The 22672-nt window shown below is 48.0% G+C and overlaps 1 protein-coding gene across 1 annotated transcript in view; it reads right to left on the bottom strand.

The window, feature by feature from the left end:
- Positions 1-4415: 4415 nt before the first annotated feature.
- The window catches only part of TENM3 (teneurin transmembrane protein 3), a 694478-nt gene continuing 676221 nt past the window's right edge, over positions 4416-22672 (bottom strand). The window contains exons 27-30 of the mRNA XM_060136352.1: positions 18171-18467; positions 12264-13875; positions 8064-8194; positions 4416-6014 (exon numbers count right to left, since the gene is read on the bottom strand). Of these exons, the coding sequence (XP_059992335.1) occupies positions 5259-6014; positions 8064-8194; positions 12264-13875; positions 18171-18467 (2796 nt within the window). The 3' untranslated portion in view covers positions 4416-5258. The remainder of the gene's footprint in view (positions 6015-8063; positions 8195-12263; positions 13876-18170; positions 18468-22672) is intronic.

The following is a 22672-nucleotide window of genomic DNA, read 5'->3' as shown; positions in this document are numbered from 1 at the left end:
ATAGGAGACTCTAGGAATCCTGTATTCCTCCATGACAGAGTTTTAAGTCAGTGCATAAATGAAAAGGTTTTTACTCAATTTACCCGTTATTCGTAATTAACTGACATTAAGGGCCCATGCTCGCCGAGGTGGCGAACAGCAAATGAGGACTCTGGCAAGAGAGGATATTCGTTATGTGGCAGAAAACCCAAATGGCTTATCACTACCTCGGTGGTACTCTGGCTTAACTCCGTGGTTAAAGTGGGTAATAATGACTTATAACCAATTTTTATTTTTTCATTGTCTTGGTAAGATGACCAAAGCCAGATGAATAGTGTAGGGAAAATCTAGATAAATAGCCCAACACGTGCATATATGCAAATCAGTGGTCTCTCTTTTATAAGTCGTTTTAGAAATTAGGAAGTCATTAACACTGCATGGCAGACTTTCTTATCTACGGTGAGGGGGGCTGAAGAGCTAGAAACATTGGCGGGCAGTGTCGGATTCAAGACACATGCCCTGTTCGAGGGTCGGGGGCATCTTTATATAACGAAAAACGCATGTCATGACTCTAGATTATGGCAGCTTTGGAAAGACCCATGCCCCGAGGCAATGGCAGTGGTAAGGAGTGTTGCCAGTATTTCCTGGGTGGTGTCATTGGGAGACTACGGGATACAGTGGAGGGTACTTGCTGACACGGCATCTCTGCTCACCTGGGTTTGAGCCACTACTGTGAACTTGGGCAACTCATTCAAACTTCTCTAAATCCCTTCTGATTCCCACTTCTAGAATTTGATGCATTTTAAAGGGTGCTGGAAATCAGCTCACCCCTTGGAAGGAAAGTGGGGTAGAATCTATCTGGGTACCCGTGGAAGGGGGAAGAGCTCTGCGGTCCTTCGTGTACTCCCAGGGGTGGGCTGGCTGCAGTCTGCAGGAGGTCAGATGGCACCTGAGGCCGGGGATGGGGAGGGAGAGGCCGATCCTGGCCCGGGGTGGGGGTGGGGCCTTCTCCTCCTTCGCACTATAGCAAGTGCGCGGCTGTGGGCGCTGCCCAGGTGGGTTTTGCCACAGGGCGAGCACGGTGCGGATCAGTGCCTTCCCGCTGCGTCTTCTGGAGCCCTGCATGCAAAAGCACCTCACTACCAAACGTGCAACAGAGAGCTGGTGGGAAGCAGCCGCAGAGCACAGGGAGATCAGCTCAGTGCTCTGCGACCACCTAGGGGGGTGGGATAGGGAAGGTGGGAGGGAGGGAGACGCAAGAGGGAGGACATATGGGAACATATGTATATGTATAACTGATTCACTTTGTTATACAGCTGAAACTAACACACCACTGTAAAGCAATTATACTCCAATAAAGATGTTTGAATAAATAAATAAATAAAATTTAAAAAAGCACCTCAGACAGCTGATTTGCTGTTCAGTGGGTGAGAGAAAGGGCTTCACTTGGGAGCAGGCCAGGATAAAAGGAGAAAGAAAAGGTGGTGCATAGAGAGCGCGGTGGGCATGGCTAGGGCAGCATCACAGGCAGGGGTCTCCCCTCATCTTTAAAGCGCTGGGGGACTGGTCCAGTTCAAGGTGGTTATAGGCAGGTATTGTACTTATGCGCAGGTCCACACTTGAAACCACACGCGATGGTTGTGTAACGTGCGATGCATGTAAACACCTGAATGCACATTTCACAGGATGCGGCAGCCGCATACCCCCTGCCCAGAAGACTCCGCTCTGAAGATACAATTTTCACCTACAACGTTCTTCTCTGCCTGCATTCAGACATGACTTCTGGGGAAAGCAGTGTAGAAAGTGAAAGCAGGAATCCGCATGTGTTTTTCTGGCTTACCCCCGTTTTGAGTGTGTTAACCTCTAATTCGAGGAGAAAAAAATAGACCCTTCGGCTGAGTGGAGTGACCTGATTCTTCTTCTTCTGGATCAACGTTATCAAGTTGAGGCTGTCACTACAAAGCAAGTGTGATGAAGCCTGCCTTTTCAGACTAAACTCAAAAGCCTTGGCCGGCCAGCCTGGGATCGCTGATCTAAGCACCCCCTAAACAAGGCGCTCTAGATGTAGATGGAGACATCTCCAGGACGCTGGGAGCCTACCAGGCCCAAACTGATTGTTCTAATCAAGAGTTTTAATTGAGCACTTATTGCCAGGATCACAGGAGTGAGGCCTGCTGTCAAGGAGTAACGGGTAGTATGTGTTCTTCCTTCTCCTTCTTCACAGTGATAATGTTTGGCTTTGTAGGGGCGCCCTTAACGTTTTCCTAAAGCAGGCCACGGGAAGGGTTCCCCGTGAAGCGCACACCGTTGAACAGGCCATGTGGCCGGTGGACACCACAATTAGAAAAGAAAAGATATGATCAACTGGTTGCAGATGAACCAATACCGCAACAACTGCATCTGTTTACATCCTCCACCCCCAAAACACAAAAGCCATCCTGGCTGGCCCAAGGTTTTAAAAAATATATAAACACACACACACGTTGGGTTGGCTTTTATTGGAATGCCTAGATGCAGTCTATAGTCATCAAGTCATGGAGAATCAGGTCACATATAAAGTTAAGAAGGCGGATGAGAAGAACAGTACAAATCAGACCAAAGTTACATCTCAAAATATCACGAGAGCGTTTTGACTGGCTGTGCCTAAAATACTTTGAATATTCATTTCTCTTTTGTAAGCGAATTCTTTTCATTACACAGTCCCCCACCTCCCTGCCAACTCTTAGAAAAAGGTCTTTTGTTTACATATTCCCCAAGGTCACTATTTCTCGTAAAACCATGTCCAGATCACAAGTCTTTTGACAAAGAAATAGCTCATTATACCCGCTAACAAGACACTAATTGGGTTGATTTGACTTCATCTAAAATAAGCACCAGGAGATACTCCACATCGGTTACTCAGCGGTGACAGTGTGGAGGACCAGAGTCCACGTCAAGAGGAGGGTTAGGCTGCGACTCCACTGCCGTCATGTGGTACAAGCTTTCCATGGTCAGTACATTAGAAACACTTCGGAGAATTTAGGCTCAGAGCCTCTTTCAGCCAAAAGTACTTACAGCATGCTAAATACAGCCCTGCAGAGACGCCGTGGAACAGAGCTGCAAACACCTATGTCAACAGGTAGAAAATAAAGTGTAGAACAGAGCCATGTTTATGTGGTTTGAAATCTCATAGTTTTCTAAATTTGGGCTTCATAATACTCGCCAAAGGATTTCCAGGATAAAAAATAGTACTGCTACTCTGTGCTTTCATTCTACTAAAATATCGGCATTCATCAGATTAATTACTTCGGTAGCTACCAAACACACAGACGGTGATAGCACTGATACTGGAAACTCAGTAGCTATCTTGAAACTTTCCCAGCCAACACGCCTACTGTGCAATTTAGAGTATGTGATACAAAGCAGTTAGAACGTTATCTCCAGTACATCACTTGGACCTTTATATGTACGACATGTTCACTTAGCTATGTTTTATCACCATTATACATAGAGGAAGACAGCGTGTGCGATAGCTCAATGCACTGAGAAAGGTTTTCTGAAAATATTTTTGTGGCTGAACTGAGTGCTCACGAAAGAGACGGGCCAGAGCGGCCAGAGGCGCACGGAGGTGCAGGTGCTCGGCGCGCGGGCGCGGCCCGGCTGCCAGGCCATTTCCCGCGGCGTCTGCCACACCCGGCGTCCCGAGACAGAGCCGAGGCTGCCGTTCAAACCAGCTCCCGGGCAGGCTGGGTCGTGCGGGCTTAGGGCGGCTTTTGCCTCCCTTTCTTGTCCCTCTTGGTGACCCGAGGGTCCAAACTCGAGACCGGCCGAGGGACCCTGACCTTCCCCATCTGGCTCTCTCACCACTGCTCGGTTTCTGCTCGCTTCCCTGGATCTGAAGACACATGTTTGTGGTCACGACTGCATCAGCCCCTTTCCTGCTCACAAAGGTTTCCCGAGCACCCGACGGGGTCTCTCGCCTCCATCACGAAATGAGGCTTCAAGGAACGCTAACAGTAGAACCCTGGGGTTAACGACACCAACTCCCCACGGACTTCCAGGGCCGAGAGAGGGCCAGAGAACTCCTCCCACCCCATTTTGGTTGTTTTTGTTGTTTTGTTTTTGTTTGTTTGTTTTTGTGTTTGTATCTTCCGTTACATTCCACCAGCCTTAGTTTTCTACCGTGCCTCTTAGCTGATAACGGTCGAGGACACTGGCCTGATGAAAAGGAGAAGAGAAAGGAGAAGTTCTCTGATGAGCCAGCCACCCACGTAGGACTGCACTGTCCTACCGGTCTAGCGATAGAAGGTGGCACATTTTTTTCAACCTGATACAAAAATATTAACACTTCCGGACATTATAGGCATAAGTCGTTATGTCTCTACAATATAATAATTTATACTGTACAGCTATAACAGATAACAAAAGGTGCAATCCTTTTTAAAAAAATCACACAGTTCACATGTTTTTATCGTTTTATTTTTAAGTATAAACTTTTTAAACACTTTACATAAATTAACTCCTCTGAGACTAATATTTGATGTACAGTAAATTGTAATTCATATAAAAATCCATAAACAACTTGTCTCACATAATTTACAAAAAAATCAGGGCTTCCTTTGCTCATCATCAGTGACAAGGATTCTGTGTGGGCCGGTGTTTTTCTCCGCGAGGCACACCACGTTGGCCTCGTAAAATCCCTTAGAGATCCCCGCCCCGGCAGAAGTCACTTGTGCCAATGTCCTTTTACAAAGCAGCACTGGGGAAGCAGTCGGGTCGTCCAGGAACAGTAACTCTGCCTCACATTCTAACATTAACAGGGATATACATCACACCCTATGCAGAGAGACTACTTCTTGTAAGCAAGGGTCGAGAGCTGGGTAATATCTGGAAACACTGTATGCATCTCTACCTTCTTTAAACACAGTGCCTCGAAGAACAGACGGCCCGGGGCAAAATGGTTGGGCTTTTTTTTTTCCTTTAATGATCTGTTTTCCTCGCAATACTTTCAGTCCAACTGAGTGCAGCTATATGCATATGTAAACATATTCTTTAAAGCCGATCACCTTTAAGGTCATTCAGAAGAAAGGTTTTTGTTTTTGTCTGTCTGCTTTGATTGGGGGGGGGTGTTGTTTTTTTTTTTAAGAGCAGTCTGGCTCTCCTCGGTGCCGGGGAGCCCCCTCGGCTCGCGCCCCAGACACATCTGCGCGGGGGTGGCGCTGCGCCTGGGGCTGGAGAGGCAGGCGGCCCCGCCGGTTCGGCCCCCGCGCGCGCGCGCTTCCCCGCCGCCGGCTCGGGCGTTACCTGCGGCCGATCTCGCTCTGGCGGAGGAACTGGATGTTGTCCGCGCTGTCTGCCAGCTCGGGGTACTGCTCCACCGAGAGCACGTAGTAGCCGTCGTAGCCCTGCACCCTGCCGGCGCTCAGCAGCTGCCGCTTCTCGCCCTCCGTCCAGAGGCGCGCGCCCTCCTCGCCGTCGCGCACGCGCTGCTGCTCGCGCGCCCAGGCCCGGGCGAGCGCGCGCTGCCGCGCCTGCTCCAGCACGCGCGCCCTCTCCTCGTCCAGGGTCGCGCCGTAGCGCACATGCAGCGCCAGCGCGCCGAACTGCAGCTCCACGTCCGCGAACCTGCGGGTCCTGCCGTTGACCACGGCGGTGGACTGCGACACGGTCACGTTGATGCCGTTCTCCAGCGCCCGGCGGCCGCTCGTCAGGCGCAGCGTGCCCAGGTCGCCCTCGGGCGTGCTGGTCTTGATGAAGTGGTGCGTGTCCCTGCCCTCGACGGTGAAGTGCAGGTCCTCCAGGTAGAGGGCGCTGTTGAGCACGGCCGCCACCTTGATGCAGTCCTCGTCGGCGATGTTGAGCGCGTTGGTCTGCACGCGGCCCCGGCTCACGGCCAGCATGACGCCCTTGCCGATCAGCGACTTAACCGTCGCAAACCACAGCCACGACGGCGCGCCGCTGCCCTGGCGCGAGCTCCCCCGCACCTCGGCCATCCTGCCCAGGGACAGGAAGGCCTTGGCCTGCCTCGCCACCTGCTGCTGGACTCCAAACGTGGGCTGAAAAGCGAAACAGAACAGGAGGGCGCTTTAGAGAACAGCCTCCGCCCGGGCGGGGCTCCGGCTGCGGGCAGGAAAAACGGAGGGGCGGGGAAGGCGGGGAGCGGGGGGCTGGGGAGAACCTCCGTCGGCTCTTGAGAGAGGCCGAGGCTTCGCCGGCCCCCGGGGTCCTCCCCCTCAGGCTGATCCCCAGTGTGTTTCGAAAGGCGGAGCGAGGTGGTAACGCCATCACGCGCGGTGCTTAGCAAAGCGTTTTCCTTTCTAATGGGGGCGAAGCATGCAGGGCTTTTGCCTTCTCTCTCCGTTTCCAGATGCCCTTTTCCCAGGCTCACCCCACGTGCGGAATCAGCTTATCGGGGCGTCCACCCCAGCACCGTTCTCCATGGCAGGCTGGGGAGAAAGCACCAGCACCCAGGGGAAGGCTGGAAAGCCTGGGAGCGCTTAGCGCTGGCTCACCGCGCCCCACTTGATACGCTTTGAAAGGCGTGTGCTTTAATTCAGGCAAACTCGGCACCGTCTCCGGGTGCACAGTTTGCAGCTGCATGTGACCACTATAATCGGCCACGATGGGCGGCGCACAGTGGGACAGCTGGCAACGAGTGTTTATTACTTTAGGAAAACATTTATTGTTTTTCGCAGACTTAGGAGACAGTGGGCCTTCTACATTGGCAAGGGTTTTAAATTGGGGAATTTTAACTCGGGCAGCTCTTATACCACCAGATGTTTGTCTGGCCAGGGTTTCCCCAAATGGAAACGTGTTTCGTTTGCAGCAGTGAAGGCACATTTGTTTGTCTGCTCTCCGGGCAGCCTTGATGTCTTTGCCTTCGACTCCCTAAGCTGTCCTTATGGTGTGCTTCTGAAGACAGAGAACCTGAGCCTGACTGAAAAGGCTGCCTAGGAAAAAGAGTTGGCAGTCCATTTGTACAGTGAGACTTCAGTGTTTTCAGACATGTTGGGAAGTCATCTGCCATTAGGACGTGCTCAAAGGCATTAGTAGACTTCAGGATGTCTTCATGGCACTCGATCAGTGCAGATGTATTTGCAGTTAGAGTCAAAATGGCTCCCAGGTCCTGGAAACTGGATGGGTTTTACTTTTTAAATGTAAAGGTGACATCTGCAAAAGGAATTGCTTTTATGTTAAGTATGAAACATGTACCAGAAAGCAGAGGTATTGGAACTGTGTATAACTTGTGTATGTGTGTTTTAGCCAGGATTGCCTTTTCTCTTTGTATTCATTGAAATTCTAGGAAATTGGTCAAGGGGCGGGGGTGGGGGTGGGGAATGAATCTTTCTAAGAAACTCTGCGCTCTCTTCTTATCATTACGGGGTAGCCCAATTTCTTGACCTTTAATTATTCTTGCTTTAAGCTAGAAATCCTGGTGTTTCGTTGTTGCATTCCTTTCTGATCTCTGCATGGTGGGAATTAAAAGTGCCACTTTCTGAAATGGCAGCTTTGACTTTGCAATTTTCCATTCTTTCTCCGTTTCTTTTATTTCCCAGAACAGTTCCAGGCTTCCTGCTCTGTTCTTTTCAGGAAAATTCCATAAGCACCTAGTAGTAGGTGGTGCCTTACCAGAGGCCATTTTATTTTTATTTTTAATCCTTTCCCTTGAAACACTGCCAGTATTTTAAGGAAGTGGGACTTTGTGGCATTGCTTGCGAGCTGCTAATTTGTGACATGAACCCCCCCGCCCTCCTGTTTATTGTATCTTTGCCTTAAGGTCCCAAATACTATAAATGTGCGTTCCTGGGGTTCTCTGTAGAAACCCTGCACTCAAAAATGAGCTTTCGCATTTTATTACCTTTTGATAATGCTTTTCTCTGTTTGTATTAGCATCACTAAAACCAGATTTAAGCCTGTTTCACAGGCCCCTGATTTGCTGAACAGAAATGCAAGAGGGAAGTGGTGCTTTCTTTCCTGAAAGAGTCAAAAAAATTAAAAATGGTCTTTGGTACAGTTTTCGCCCGGGTAGTCTGATTAAGCAGGGGAAAATAAGGTGCAAGTAAGCCCTTTATCACCTTTTCATGGTTTTGCTTTTTGTCTCTTACCGGTACATCATCCCACTGCTGACTCTTCACCAGTTCGTAAGAAGGCTCCGTTAAATCAAATTTGGGGACAGGGAACCCAGGAATAGCATTGTGCAGATGGAAGCCAAATGTCACCAGCCAGCTGTTAACATCTAAGAAAAGAAGGGTCCAAATGAAAGGCTTAGAGTTTATCTTGTGCTTTCCTGCACTGAAAGCCTTACCTTAAAACCCCACATTCGCAAACAATGACCCTGAAAAGGAGCCCACGTTTGCCATCGCCCTACAGTTAAAAACTGACTCAGACCCAGCAATCCCACTCCTGGGCATATACCCTGAGAAAACCATAACTCAAAAAGAGTCATGTACCAAAATGTTCACTGCAGCTCTATTTACAGTAGCCAGGACAGGGAAGCAACCTAAGTGTCCATCATCGGATGAATGGATAAAGAAGATGTGGCACATATATACAATGGAATATTACTCAGCCATAAAAAGAAACGAAATCGAGCTGTTTGTAGTGAGGTGGATGGACCTAGAGTCTGTCATACAGAGTGAAGTAAGTCAGAAAGAGAAAAACAAATATAGTATGCTAACACATATATATGGAATCTAAGAAAAAAAAAGTTATGAAGAACCTAGGGGTACGACAGGAATAAAGACATAGACCTACTAGAGAATGGACTTGAGGATACGGGGAGGGGGCAGGGTAAGCTGTGACAAAGAGAGTGGCATGGACATATATACACTACCAAACGTAAAATAGATAGCTAGTGGGAAGCAGCCGCATAGCACAGGGAGATCAGCTCGGTGCGTTGTGACCACCTAGAGGGGTGGGATAGGGAGGGTGGGAGGGAGACGCAAGAGGGAGGAGATATGGGGATATATGTATACGTATAGCTGATTCACTTTGTTATACAGCAGAAACTAACACACCATTGTAAAGCAATTATACTCTAATAAAGATGTTAAAAAATACTATTTTCAGACATGGTGACAATAACTTCAGTAGCAGAACGAAGTGAGACAGGGCTGCAGACAATGCAGATAACAGAGACTCACCTGGACAGAGGGGGTACACGGTCCCTCATGCTGGTGATGGTGATAAAAATGCGAATAACGACGCCCAGAAGCATGAAACAGACAGCGTTGTTGACAACAAATGGCATTGGTAGTTAGTAAAGGCTTGTCTTAAATAGAAGTTCAAAAGCGACTGCCCAAGGATATGCAGGCTTCCACCACCCATTTCCTATTAATAAGAACCCTGAATTGTGGGTAGGAAGATCAACCTTGATTCTTAAAGATGAATGGTGAAAGCTGGCCAAGCTGGCCAAGGGCACAGGCGTTCTGATCCCATCAGTTCTGACTACACAGGCTCACTATGCACAGGTGGAGACAAACTTTGGGGGAGAGAAGAGGCTGGAAACCTTTAAGATGGTATTTTAAAATATCACCACGTGATTCCAAAGCTGTTAAGCTGAAAATAAGGCTTTGATTCTGTTCCGGAGGTTATAATGTTACAGAACGAGGCAGCAGGCTTGCAGCTGTATGAGTACAGTTGGGTGTAGATTATTTTATATATTAAGCACATTGCTGGAAACCTTGAAATTGCATTTCACCTAATATATTTTATGCTGCTCCATCTCTCTTGATGTTTTTCAGAAAATGCTGCTGTGGCACTCCCTGCCGTCCACATCGCTAGGAGAGGATGAATCCAGGAGCTGTGGGCTTTCCAGCCTTTCAGCCACTGTCAACACCTCTTAAATAACCAGTGGTAAACTGCTTGTCAGAATGATGGAGGGCCACTTGTTCCCCATTTCCTTCTCCAGGGCACAAACTCTCACTTCATTGCCAGGCTGGCAGGTCCCTTTGTGCAGGCATCATATAGGCTATAAACCCAGTGGTGTCCTCCCTGTTTTAAATGGAGGGTTGCTGGTGGTGGAGGAGGATAGAAAGTAACACACTTGTGTGTGTGTGTGCGCATGTGTGCGTAAGATTACAGGGGGCTTGTATGTTAGAGAAAATTCTTTTTGGATGGGGCAGTGCTGGGGGCAAAGGTACTCCTACTATGAACAATGTCTGTGAAGCAGTGAAAATCAGAGGCTCCTATCAAGTGTTGAAAATTACTGCCCAACAAGTGGGATGTGAAGGCAGGTAAGTACGGAAAACCCTGAAGGAGAATTCCATAAGGCTGTTGCTGAATCAGGACGCTGAGAGAAGGGACATGGAACTGGCTCGCGAGGGAGAGGGCTACGAAAAGCCCAGGAAAGCGGGAGGCAGATGCGCAGTGAACCGGGGGTGGAGAGCTGCGCCGAAAACAGACGTCTGGGAACGCCTCAAGCACTGGGCGAGAAACAGACAGCCGGAAGGAGGACCCAACGCGAGCCAAAACCAAACAAAACAGAAAACTCCAGAATAACCTTCCTCTAGGAAACATAAATATAGCCAAGAGGTTAATTATGGCAGAGTGTGACTCAGGAATGGAAGGTGGAAACAGAAGGCTTCAGAATCCCTGCAGCAGAGCACGAGGGAAGATCTCAGCTCACCAGAGGGAGCCCTCGTGCACTGTGGGTGGGGGTGTAGACTTGTACAGCCGCTAAGGGAAACAGGATGGACGTTCCTCACAAAGCTACGAATAGAATTACCATCGGATCCAGCAATCTCTCTTCTGCATATTTATCCAAAAAATACAAAGATACTAATTCGAAAGGATACATCACCCCTAGGTTCATTGCAGCATTCTTTACAACAGCCAAGATATGGAAACAACCTAAGTGCTTATCGATAGATGAATGGATAAAGAAGATATAGTATGTGTACACACACACACACACAAAATGGAATATTAGTCACAAAAAAATGAAATCTTGCCATTTGTGACAACGTGGATGCCTGGACCTTGAGGGCATGACGCTAAGTGAAGTAATTCAGACGGAGAAAGGCAAACACGGTATGACTTCACTCGTATGATACAACAATGGTTTTTTTTTTTTGGCCACGTTGTGCAGTTTGTGGGATCTTAATTCCCTGACCAGGGATTGAACCCAGGCCTTTGGCAGTGAAAACACAAGAGTCTTACCAACTGGACCAGCAGGGAATTCCCCTAACTCAGATGATATAAAAAAACCAAATAAATGACCAAACCAAACCAAACATGTAGATATAGAGAACAGAGTAGTGGTTACCAGAAGGCCAGGAGGTGGGGAGGACAAAGCGGGGAAACGGCATCAACTATGTATGGTGACGGATGTCACATAAGTTTTTGTTGGTGAGGACACTGTCGTGTGTACAGAAGTAGAAACAGAATGTTGTACACATGAAACATATAATGTTGTAAAGCAATGTTACCTCAATAAAGAGTAAAGAAGCTGCTCGTTAAAGGGAACCAGAGTCACGCTTGCAAGGACTTGTCTCTGTTTCACATCCTGGTGCTTCTGTGGTGGCAGAAGGGGAACTCAATGTTTTAAATTGGATCATGCACTAAATTTGGAAAGGTCTTAAATCTATACCCATATTGGCAGAAAAATTTATGTGTTCATTAGCAGTGCCACCGTACAAGAACACTGCCCTCATTGGTGATGAAGACAGTAGCATAAGAGGACAGAACTGAGGAGAGGAACGGGATCCACTGGCTAAGCATCACTGCCCCCAGGCGACAGTGGGGAAGAGGGAGTTAACACACCTCCCAGGGATGGGCTGCTGAGTCGTGTGGTGTCGTGTTCCTTACTGGTTCCTTCATTAGAACTTGACACACGTGTAAAAGGAAAACCTCCCTCACACACTTGTAAGGCAGAACTGCACACGTCACTGTATTTAATACCACAAAGTAGGCATTGCTCTCCCCATTTTACTTTTAAGGAAACAGACTCAAAAAGTCATGTGACTTGGCTATAAAGCGTTGGAATTGGAACTCCAATTTGGGGACTCCAAGTTCCTCGTGTTTTCTGCACCCCCATGTCCCTTCCCTTCCTTAAGTGACTGGATTGCATGTCATTTCAGAAACCTGTGGTCTTGGGCACTGGCAGGCAGAATAGGAAAAAACGAACTATGTCTCAGTGTCCCTCTGTGGTTTCTCCTTGGTTTCATTTAAAAGTTTAGGCATTTGATTTTTTGTTTAGGCATTTGATTTTGCATGAGGGAAGCGTACTGTTAAACTACCGGCCGTTATTTCGTGTGTTAATCCAGTGATTAAAGTACTTGGAAAGGAAAAACAATTACACTTACCTGTGATGTAGTCTTTCACATCATGGATTTTGCTTGCAGGGTTGTTATTCCTAAACATATACAGGTTAAAGGGAGCTGGGTCCTTCCCAATCCTTTTCCAGATTTCTATGTCAGGCGTTGTCCATCGTCCTGCCAAAATGTCATAATCCCTTTCTCCAAAGTGGATTAATTTTGTGAGCGGGTCATACAAGCCACCATGAAATCCAATCACCAGCTGAAAGTCAATGTTGGAGTCAAAATAGATTTCGCCGTATGCGGTGTACTGAATCTGTTTGAGCATAAGCCCGTTGCTGCTGAAGACAGCCAGTGGTGTCCCTGTGTTGTCTGACGCGATGTAGAATTCGTCCCCGCTGCTGATTTCCATGGCAAAAAGATGTCCTTGGAGATCGTAATAGAGGGAGGTGATCTCTGAACTCGAATGGTTGTAGACGTGAGTAATCCTGGTGGGATAAGTGAGGTCCGCGTAAAAAAACTGCAGGTGCTGTCCCAGACTGGTCTTGCTAGACACACGCCTTCCCAGGCCGTCGTAACGATAGATCACTGTCCAGCCGCTGCCTTTACTGTACACTCGGGTCAGAAGCCCCTTGGAGCTGTACTCAAAGATCTCTGTGCCTCTCTGACGCAGGAAACCATCTTCGTCCAACCGGTACTGAACATCACCCAGTCGGGTGATCCTGTCCCGCAGGTCATAGCGAAGAGGTGTCAAGCGTGCGCTGTTACTTGGGTTCAGTAAATGGAGGTTTCCGTTCAGGTCGTAGTTGTAGCGCCACATGATTTTTTCATTTAGATAAACTGTCTGGAGCTGTCCGTCAACATCATACTCATAAGCATATTTGGTAGTGTTGGCGAAGGGCCCTATTTTAATCTCTCTCTTGGTTACCCGACCCATGTTATCATACTGAATTGTAATCCAGTACATGAGTGACCTGAAGATCTCATACTGAATTTCCTTGATGCGGCCGTGAGCATCAAAGTGCTTCGTGTAAGTCATTACAGCTGTGGAAATGATCTGGTTAATATCATAATATATAACTCCAAATTTTCCAAACTGCTCCACTTTTCCGGAAATGTCATCGAACTGATAGAGGTCAATGGGCAGCGGAGTTTCATTGATGACACCCTGCATGCTGGTCACCCGAAAGCTGTTGTCGTAGCTGTAGTCGAATCTCGCGTTCACCATCCCATCTTCACTAAAGCGGAAGATCTGCCTGTCAATGAGAGGCCCAATTTGCCTGTATCTGATGGTGCAAATAAAACCATCACTCTGGAGGTTTACCGTTTTGAGGACTCCTGCCGTTTCATCGTAGGTAAAGCTGACTCTCGTGCTATCGTATAAGATCTCTGAGAGCCTGGTCTGCCTCCTGTACTTGAATAAGACCCTCCGACTCGTACCCAGGAAGGCCGTCTGGAGAAGCAGCCCCCCCTCGTTGTAGTCCGTGATGACGGAGGCGTTGCTCTCCGGGGGGTTGTATATGTTACGGTAATAGCCGATGGAGCGGATGGTCTGCATTGTGTGGCGAGCCACGCTGGGCATGGTGATGGCCGACAGCTGGTCCCACATGTCGTACTCGAAGATGTACTGCCGCTGGCTATGCAGCAGAAGCACCATGGACTGCAAAGAGAGGACACACCGTTAGCCGGCACTCGCGAACGGCGGAGGGGAGCAAAAGCAGAGGTAGTGACCACAAACGCGCAAAACACTCCACTTGAGAGAGTGGTTTTCATTCCAACTGGGTCTCCTCGACTTTCCACGTCGCTACCGATTTCCTGCCTGATTTGCCTGGATGCTTAATCGTGAGGGGCTCTGCAGTGAGTGTCTCAGGTCTCAGGACCGTACCTTTTTTTGTTTTTTTCCAGGCATTCATAGCCAAGCAGAAGATTGTCCATGGATTCCGGTAAGTCGTAATATGGGCACGAGCAAAGCTGCTTCAGAGACAGCATTTCAAGGGGAAAACAGCATATGGCAAGTGCAGTCCTGTCCATAATTAGCAATTATTTAGTAAGGCGGCTTTTCCCCCTCATTTGATTGAAGAACCACTCAAATCGTGTTTTAATTTCCAGTGCATTTGGGGAAGGAGCAAAGCATTCAAAACATTACTTTATAAAGAAGAAATATAGGGCTTCCCTGGTGGCGCAATGGTTAAGAATCCGCCTGCCAATGCAGGGGACACGGGTTCGAGCCTTGGTCCGGGAAGATCCCACATGCCGCGGAGCAACTAAGCCCGTGCGTCACAACTACTGAGCCTGCACTCTAGAGCCCGTGAGCCACAACTACTAAGCCCGCGTGCTACAACTACTGAAGCCCACGTGCCTAGAGCCCGTGCTCTGTGCCCCGCAACGAAGAGTAGCCCCCACTTGCCGCAACTAGAGAAAGCCCGCATACAGCAACGAAGACCCAATGCAGCCAAAAATAAATAAAATAAATTTATTAAAAATAAATAAAGAAGAAAGATAAAATTAGCCCAGAATGGATCATGTGTACCTAAAGCATCAACAGCAACAAACACTGCTACAAACACATCACTCGGTGAATGAGAGCTGTCAATGCCCTCATTAGGAACATGGATCCAAACATAAAATTAGCCCCAAATGGATCATGGGTACCTAAAGCATCAACAGCAACAAACACTGCTACAAACACATCACTCGGTGAATGAGAGCTGTCAATGCCCTGATTAGGAATACGGATCCAGATATTCTGTTTGTCTGCAGATTCTTAAATGGCATCTGTAATGACAGGAACATCTGAATTCTGAAATTTCCTTTTGTGAGAACCAAATCAGACTTGTACCTCAGCTGCGGGGAGGATGGTTCCTGGGCTACAGACTTGCTTTGGTGCTATATTATGAGGTGAATAGATAGATAAATAAAAAGAAGCTCTGGGGCTTCCCTGGTGGCGCAGTGGTGGAGAGCCCGCCTGCCGATGCAGGGGACACGGGTTCGTGCCCCGGTCCGGGAAGATCCCACATGCCGCGGAGTGGCTGGGCCCGTGAGCCATGGCCGCTGAGCCTGCGCGTCCGGAGCCTGTGCTCCGCAGCGGGAGAGGCCACAACAGTGAGAGGCCCGCGTACCCCCAAAAAAATAAAATAAAAAAATAAGCTCTGCATATTTGGCAAGTAACTGCAGAAAGACAAAAGACAATGTATTAGGCCAACGCGAGACAAGGCCAACCTGGAGGCTGGTTAGGTAGCTCTTGCCGTGGTGCAGTGCATGGGCGGTTCTATCCTCTGAGGAAGCCCCCTCTAAAACCTGGTAGACCGAATGGAAGGATGGCCAAACTGGGAGGTGGTTAGATTAGGAGCCCACTTCCCCACCTACCCCCCGCACCGGAACTCGCTCTTTGCTTTTGACATAGAAACTCATAACCCTGTGTCCAAGGCTCATTCTTTGCTCCTTCTTTTTTTTTTACGCGGGCCTCTCACTGTTGTGGCCTCTCCCGTTGTGGAGTACAGGCTCCGGACGCGCAGGCTCAGCGGCCATGGCTCACGGGCCCAGCCCCTCTGCGGCCTGTGGGATCTTCCCGGACCGGGGCACGAACCCGCGTCCCCTGCATCGGCAGGCGGACTCCCAACCACTGCGCCACCAGGGAAGCCCTCTTTGCTTCTTTATCGTCCACCATTTTCAGAAGCAGTTTGCCTGACTTACGCTTCTGCAGAACCTCCTCTCTGGGCACATCTAGGGGCAATTTTTGTGCGCAGACTCCGCGGCAACAGTCTTGAGACTTGTTCCTGGTGGTCTGCAGCCTTCCGAGGAAGCCTGGAGCGCTGCCGAATTCACAGGCCCAGGACCCAGTGCTGCAGAGTCATTCAGAATCACAGCTCACGGCAGGTAGTGATACTCCTTACTTGGCCCTGGATAAGTTCTGGCCTAAGGTGCCTATCCTAGCGAGGAAACGGAAATAGTCTGGGTGGATTTTAGAGATTTGGGAGAGGTGGTGAGAAAGTGCTCGTTGGCTTTTCTCATCCCTGTGGATACATGGGCGTGATCTCGGTCACTGGGTGTCGTTTTGTGGCAGTGGCCCTTGCCCATGACATGCCCCTTTGCTCCCTGTAAAGAGTTTTCAGTCACATTATGGTCACTACTCTCAATTTTGGGGGCCTGAGAGTTTATTTTGTTTATTTATTTATTTATTTATTTTTGGCCTCACTGCTCGGCTCGCGGGATCTTAGCTCCTCGAGCAGGGATTAAACCCACACCCTAGCATTGGCAGCGTGGAGTCCTAACCACTGGACCGCCAGGGAATTCCCAGTCTGGGGGTTTATATTTCTGTTACTCTTCTCTGTAATGCGCTTAATTTAAATTGGGAAGAGTGTTGCAGAATGAGGTAGTGTTCCACTCCCAGCAACTTCAGGCAGGAGTTGTCTCGGGGCTTGTAGGTTGCAGGATGAGCTGTTCTCCAGGTGTCGGGATTTGCTCTCAGGAAGGTAAGGGTGGAGGGGGCTTACTCTGTGCTCTCTCAACAAATAACAGCCGGAGGACTAACCATAGCGTGTGATGACGAGTCTGGAGGGAAACTGTCACCTAATGGGTCTCCTCCGTTGTCTCAGGGGTGCGTCTCTTCTAAGGAGGGCACATAGGCGGGTTTGCAAGAGGAGAAATTGGCAACTAGGGTGGTAGCTGGAAGCACTGTAGAGTTAGCGGGCTGCCTGAAGGTGAACTCTGAACACGAACTGGTCCTCAGGAAGAGGAAGTAGCCAGGACGGCTCAGGTGCAGGGGAGAGGTAGGTCCAGAGCATCTCTGGTGGAGACACCACGGGGCGAGTGAGCGCGACAGTGACGTGCGTGTGAGTGTTCGGAGGACAGGGTTATTCTGTGTAACCGAGGAGGGGGCAGGCAGTGAGGCTGGGAGCTGTGTCTGTGCCTCTGCTGCCGTGTGGCCGCTGGCAGTGTGGGTGCACTGAGCTGAGAGGCACCCAAACGCAAAACCAGTGCGAACCTGCATCTCAAAGGCAGGTGAAACCTCCCATGAATATGCTTCTTGGTGGATTCTACTTCTTCAGAAAGGAACTACAGAGGGGTGGTCTTTTCCTCTATTCTTTCTTCTTTTTTATTTCAATATTTATCTTTGGCTGCTTTGGGTCTTAGTTGAGGCACATGGGATCTCTCCTTGGGGCGCGCGGGCTCAGCCGTTGTGGCGCGTGGGCTTAGTTGCCCCGTGGCGTGTGGGATCTTAGTTCCCGGACCAGGGATCGAACCCGCATCCCCTGCATTAGAAGGAGGATTCTTAACCGGTGGACCACCAGGGAAGTCCCTCCTTTTTCCTTTTCCTTTCATTCTCTCTTGACCCCAGTCACTACCCGAAAGCTGGCATCTACGACCTGGCATTCTGCACACGTATCACTTGAAGTCTTGTTTGGTGTTGTGCACAGGTCTCAAGAATGGCTGCCCTTTACATGCAGAAGAAAGGGGAGAGGCCACAGAGGACCAGACGCGTGGCTTTTTTAAAAAACAGCCTCTTTTGGTTACTAATGCATAAGTCAGGTGTATGTGCTTTTTATGGTTATGTCGAAGCTCTGCGGGCAACAACGCAAAACTGGCAGCTTTAACTGTGCGAATGTGTAAGGCTCTTTCTCAAATGAAAAAGCTCGCACGGAGATGATTTACAAATGACTAACAAGCTCAAGGTCTAATCTGTGAATGTTGTTGACGTATGAGGTTGGCAGGTGGGCGCTGTTGTGGCTTGTTTGTTCACAGCACAAATCACGTAACAGGGTCTCGGAGAGGAGAACTTAACTGAGGAGAAACACCGTGGCTAATGCAGAAACTCATCAGCGCTCTACAGCTGTGATTTACATGTGGGTACTCAGAATAACAAGCAGGGCTCAGTCACGTGACACTGGTCCCCCGGAAGTGCGCTTGGGTGACTGCTGGAAAATACCTGTGTTTACCCTCCGTGTGCAGGCGTACCTTTTCCAAGTACGTGTAACTCCATGTTTTCCCGTCAGCAAAAACCCGGGAAACGATTCTCCCCTGTCCGTCGTAATCTACTTTCTCGCTCGTAGTTCCCCGCTGGACGCTGGCCACTTGACCCGTGGGTGAATAGGTGACATTGACGGCCATCAGCTTGCTGCTTGGCAGCCAGAGAGTCGGATGCCCTGAGGTGTCATAGGCGATCCTCAGGAGGAACTTACGGTGGTCATCATAGATCTTTTCTGTCTTTGTTGTTCGATCAAAGTCAACTGAAAGGAGGTTTCTGCCATTAACCTGTTACCACGCAAACAAGAGGATAAAATAAATCACGCCGTTCCAGTACCAGCCCCTTATTACCCCTCAGGGTCCCCACTATTGTTTAAACACCGCTTATGATGATTGATTCTCTTTGTCAGTAAACTAATTTAGCAACTTCTTGGGCACAAGTGCAAGGCAGTAGATTAACTGCTCTTTTAAAAGGTTTCATTAAGCAGAAATACAGCCTGGCATTTGTTCAAAACCTTTTCAATTAAATTTTGTAACCTTAAGCAACTGATAAGAAAAATGCCGAAATGCATTTGCTTTCAAGTTTGCTCAGAAGATAGGAAGGTGGTAAACCTGACATCTCTGCACATTACTCAAATCCCTGCCCCGCCCCGCCCAGAAGACATTGGGAAATAATTGCTTACTAGATTAATCATGGCTACATTAAATAAAACGGTGGTAAACGTGATTCTAGCCCTTCGAGGAGCAGTTAAGAGCAGATAATGTGGAACCCACATTACTGTAAATTATTAATTAGTTGAAATAGCGGGAGGTTACAAACATGACCCTTGGTTTTGGCTACGTGCTGAAGTATCACAATTTTTTGGAATGCCTTTTTCTTTGATAACATCTGGTTCACTGGCAAGGACTTCAGATCCTTCACTCCCACATCTACAGTCTGACCACTGTGCTTACTTTACAAATCTAGCCCCATGCTGTTGTCGTAGGGTCTCTGTGTCACGTCCAGAATCTCTGACTACATCTGGCTGTTACTGTGGTAACAGCCAGCATTTTCTGTGGTCCAGGGCACACACCAGCCAGCATCTGTTACTGTGCTGGACACGTGGCCTTGGTTAAATTCTGCTTTACTCATGGTCTACAGTGTTTGCAGAAGACAAGGGCCAGTCCATTCTTTGGTTTTCTACTGCACCTTTGTGGTGATGGTGGCTTGTGCATACCAAAATGCTTATTAACTGTTTGGACTGTTACAAGTTAAATGGGAAAATCTTAATTTTACTTGACCATGTCCTAGCTAGAACCTTCAAAACAGACAGTTCAGCTGATCACTTACACACACACACACACACACACACACACACCACTTATACACACACACATACCACTTATACACACACACACCACTTATACACACACACACCACTTATACACACACACACACCCAATATATGTAAACATACATGTATGTACATACATAATATACACGTATATTTATGTAAAATCTGGGATAAAAATTTGTGCCTTGTATCACGGCCATTAAACAAGGCCCATGAAAAAATTCTCCTTAAGCTTTATGTAAACTTTTCCAATTAGCTCTTCAGGGGGAGTACTGTGAAGTCCATGGAAGGGTAAAGATATCAGCTGAAAAGAAGTTCATGCCTAACAGGCAAAGTGGTCGGGGTCAGGGTGCCAGGGAAGCGCCCAGATGATTCACAACGAATGAGAAAGCAGAGCCCTGGATGCAAGTGAGGAGGCCTTAAGTTTTCAGTTCTGTCACTGCAGATCCAGCTGATGCAGGAAAAAGAAAAACCCCTCGAGCCATAGAGCAACTGGTATGTGTTGCTGTGGGGTGTGTACCTGTGTCGGAGGGGGCAGCCAGGAGTCCGAAAGCCCCATTTCCACACACCACAAGGTCTAGAAGCAGCGAGGCCCTGGGCTCTCAGTGAGTTTATATGATTCTGACCAGCAGCTGAAGGCTTTGCGGGCTTGTGTTTTCCCAAATGGAAATGTCTGCAGAATAGCTGCTCGGCCTTCTGTGAATGTTGTGAGACTTGATGAGTTTAGGTTTGCAGGATGCTTTGTGTACCTTGGAAAGAAGCTACTAGCTTACAAGGATGTATTTTGAAGTCTGTAGTTTTACAGATGTGATTTGATATCAAAGAGCTCAATACTGAACTGGCAGAATCCAGCTCTTCAGCTTCTATTTGCACACTTGTGATGCCTTAAGGAAGAGGCTTTGCACAATTTAAATGGTTCCTAGGGCTCTTGTTTTTCTCACATTGTGATTTAAAAACCAAAACAAAACAACAGAGCGTTTAGGTCTGCCCTCCTTTTTCCGTCCTCAGGTTATTCCAGGCTACGAATAGCCAAGCGAGGCCGCCTGTGTAGTTAGTTTCCATGGACGGCAGCCCGCAGTCGCACCCCATCTGTTTGCGTTTTACTTGTATTCATTTTAATTTGTATCTCGAGTCTTTATTGCCTTCCTGAACCCTCCTTTGCCTCTGCAGTATTTCCTGCAGGTAGAGTACAGGGAATCTGCTCTGCCGATCCGGTATGGCTGCTTGGTCAGGAAGGGAGAAGGGCCAGAGGCAGGCCTGGGACCCCTTCTTTGCACGCCTGCGCCCACCACCGGGCTTCTGATTTGTCGCTCTGGTTTGGGACTCTGGCTGCACAACACCAAAGCGTCCAGGAGAACATCTAACGCTGCCACACCACGCATGTCACCATATGGAAACATCTAGAAGCACCACGAGACCAAACATCTGGATAGCAGTTAACATTTTTCTTTTTATCCAGACAAATGCCTTTCTTGTGTCTTCCAACTGAAGAAATGAGGAAAGAATTAGAACGTGGCTGTGTTTTTCTCCACGTTCACAACACAAGCCAAGGTTTTAACTGTTCTGTTTCCAGACACCAGCCACTGTTATTCAATAGGTAACATTTCAGAAGATACTAACAGATGTTTTGTTTTTTCCCATCCCTCTCAAACCTGCCTGCATGTTCTCCTTTGGGTGTTGCAGACAAAATGCACAAGTCAAGGGACATTTCCATTTGGAACACAGTCCGCTTAACTGCACCTGTATGAAATCACAACTATTTTGCAAACTTTTTTTTGACAATCATAGAGGACCAGCATTGTTGCCCCAGTGGCCTTTTAATAAATATTTTTAACATAAAAAAAATCAAGTTACATTGAGTAGTTCACCTAAGATGAAAAACCTTCTATCAGATCGTTACGATACCTCCAGCTACATAAAAATGAATCCAAATGTTGTGTCTGGATAAAAGCTCACCATGAATTCCTTTGTGATATACAGCGTTCCTTTTTTTTTTTTTTTTTTTTTGCGGTACGCGGGCCTCTCACTGCTGTGGCCTCTCCCGCTGCGGAGCACAGGCTCCGGACGCGCAGGCTCAGCGGCCATGGCTCACGGGCCCAGCCGCTCCGCGGCATGTGGGATCTTCCCGGACCAGGGCACGAACCCGTGTCCCCTGCATCGGCAGGCGGACTCTCAACCACTGCGCCACCAGGGAAGCCCTACAGCGTTTCTTTTAAGTAAGCATGGAAAATCCCCATGTTCAAAGATCATGTCCAGCATGCCTGCAATCAATCACAATGCCCCTTTGATATCGGGAAGTGGGTAGTTATTTTCCCTCTGTAACGCTTGAAAAACTGAGGCACAAAGAGGTTAAAACAATGTCTGTATGTTTGACGACACAAAGCACAGTCAGCCTGTATTCAGGTATCCAGACTGTTTGTGACACTATCTCAACTCCCTGGTGTCCTTGTTATAACATCAACTGTCTGCAGGCGGTTCTGTGTCCCCTCCACACGTCAGCAAGTGCTAACTGTTCTGCACCATCCCACTCTAGGCCCCCTGCCAGTCAGACGAAAGTGAGACACAGGACGGCACACAGACGTGATGGGCATAATAAGAGTTAAATAAGCTATCATATTTACGCATGCCTCGAAACACTCTTTCGGCCTTCAAGTTTCGAGAATTTCTTTTTCATGTAATCCACTAAATGTTTTCCTTTAAGCATCAGAATTCTGGGCAAGTTTAGAAGATGACTTTTATTATTAGGATAACATAACAATTTTTGGGAATTGATCAAAGGCTGGTTCTAAAGTCCAACACTGACAAAAATTAGGACTGTTTACCAAATACTGTAAGACAAGGACAAGCAACTGTTATGCATGTTTTTTTTAAAAAAAATGTAGGTACAAGCGAGTAAGCTAAGGAATTGTCTCATCTTTGTTCTGTTTTCCCACATCTCTGCCATGATTGCCTCTGCTGGGTATCCCTATGTATCCAACCCCCTTTCCCTTAATGCAGTTTCACAGAAAATGCTTTCCATGTTGCTCATTTCTTGTATAATTTTTCCTTTTGTACTTCTTGCCTTTTTTTTTTTTACTTTTTAAACCACTCCATCTAGTGTTATACCTATTATATCCATGTGATCTATTCAACTGAGTGTTAGGTTTCCTGCAGTCAAAC

This window comes from Lagenorhynchus albirostris, chromosome 21 (assembly GCF_949774975.1).
Source record: "Lagenorhynchus albirostris chromosome 21, mLagAlb1.1, whole genome shotgun sequence".
Classification (NCBI taxonomy): Eukaryota; Metazoa; Chordata; class Mammalia; order Artiodactyla; family Delphinidae; genus Lagenorhynchus; species Lagenorhynchus albirostris.
This window is presented reverse-complemented; position numbering and strand designations above follow the sequence as displayed.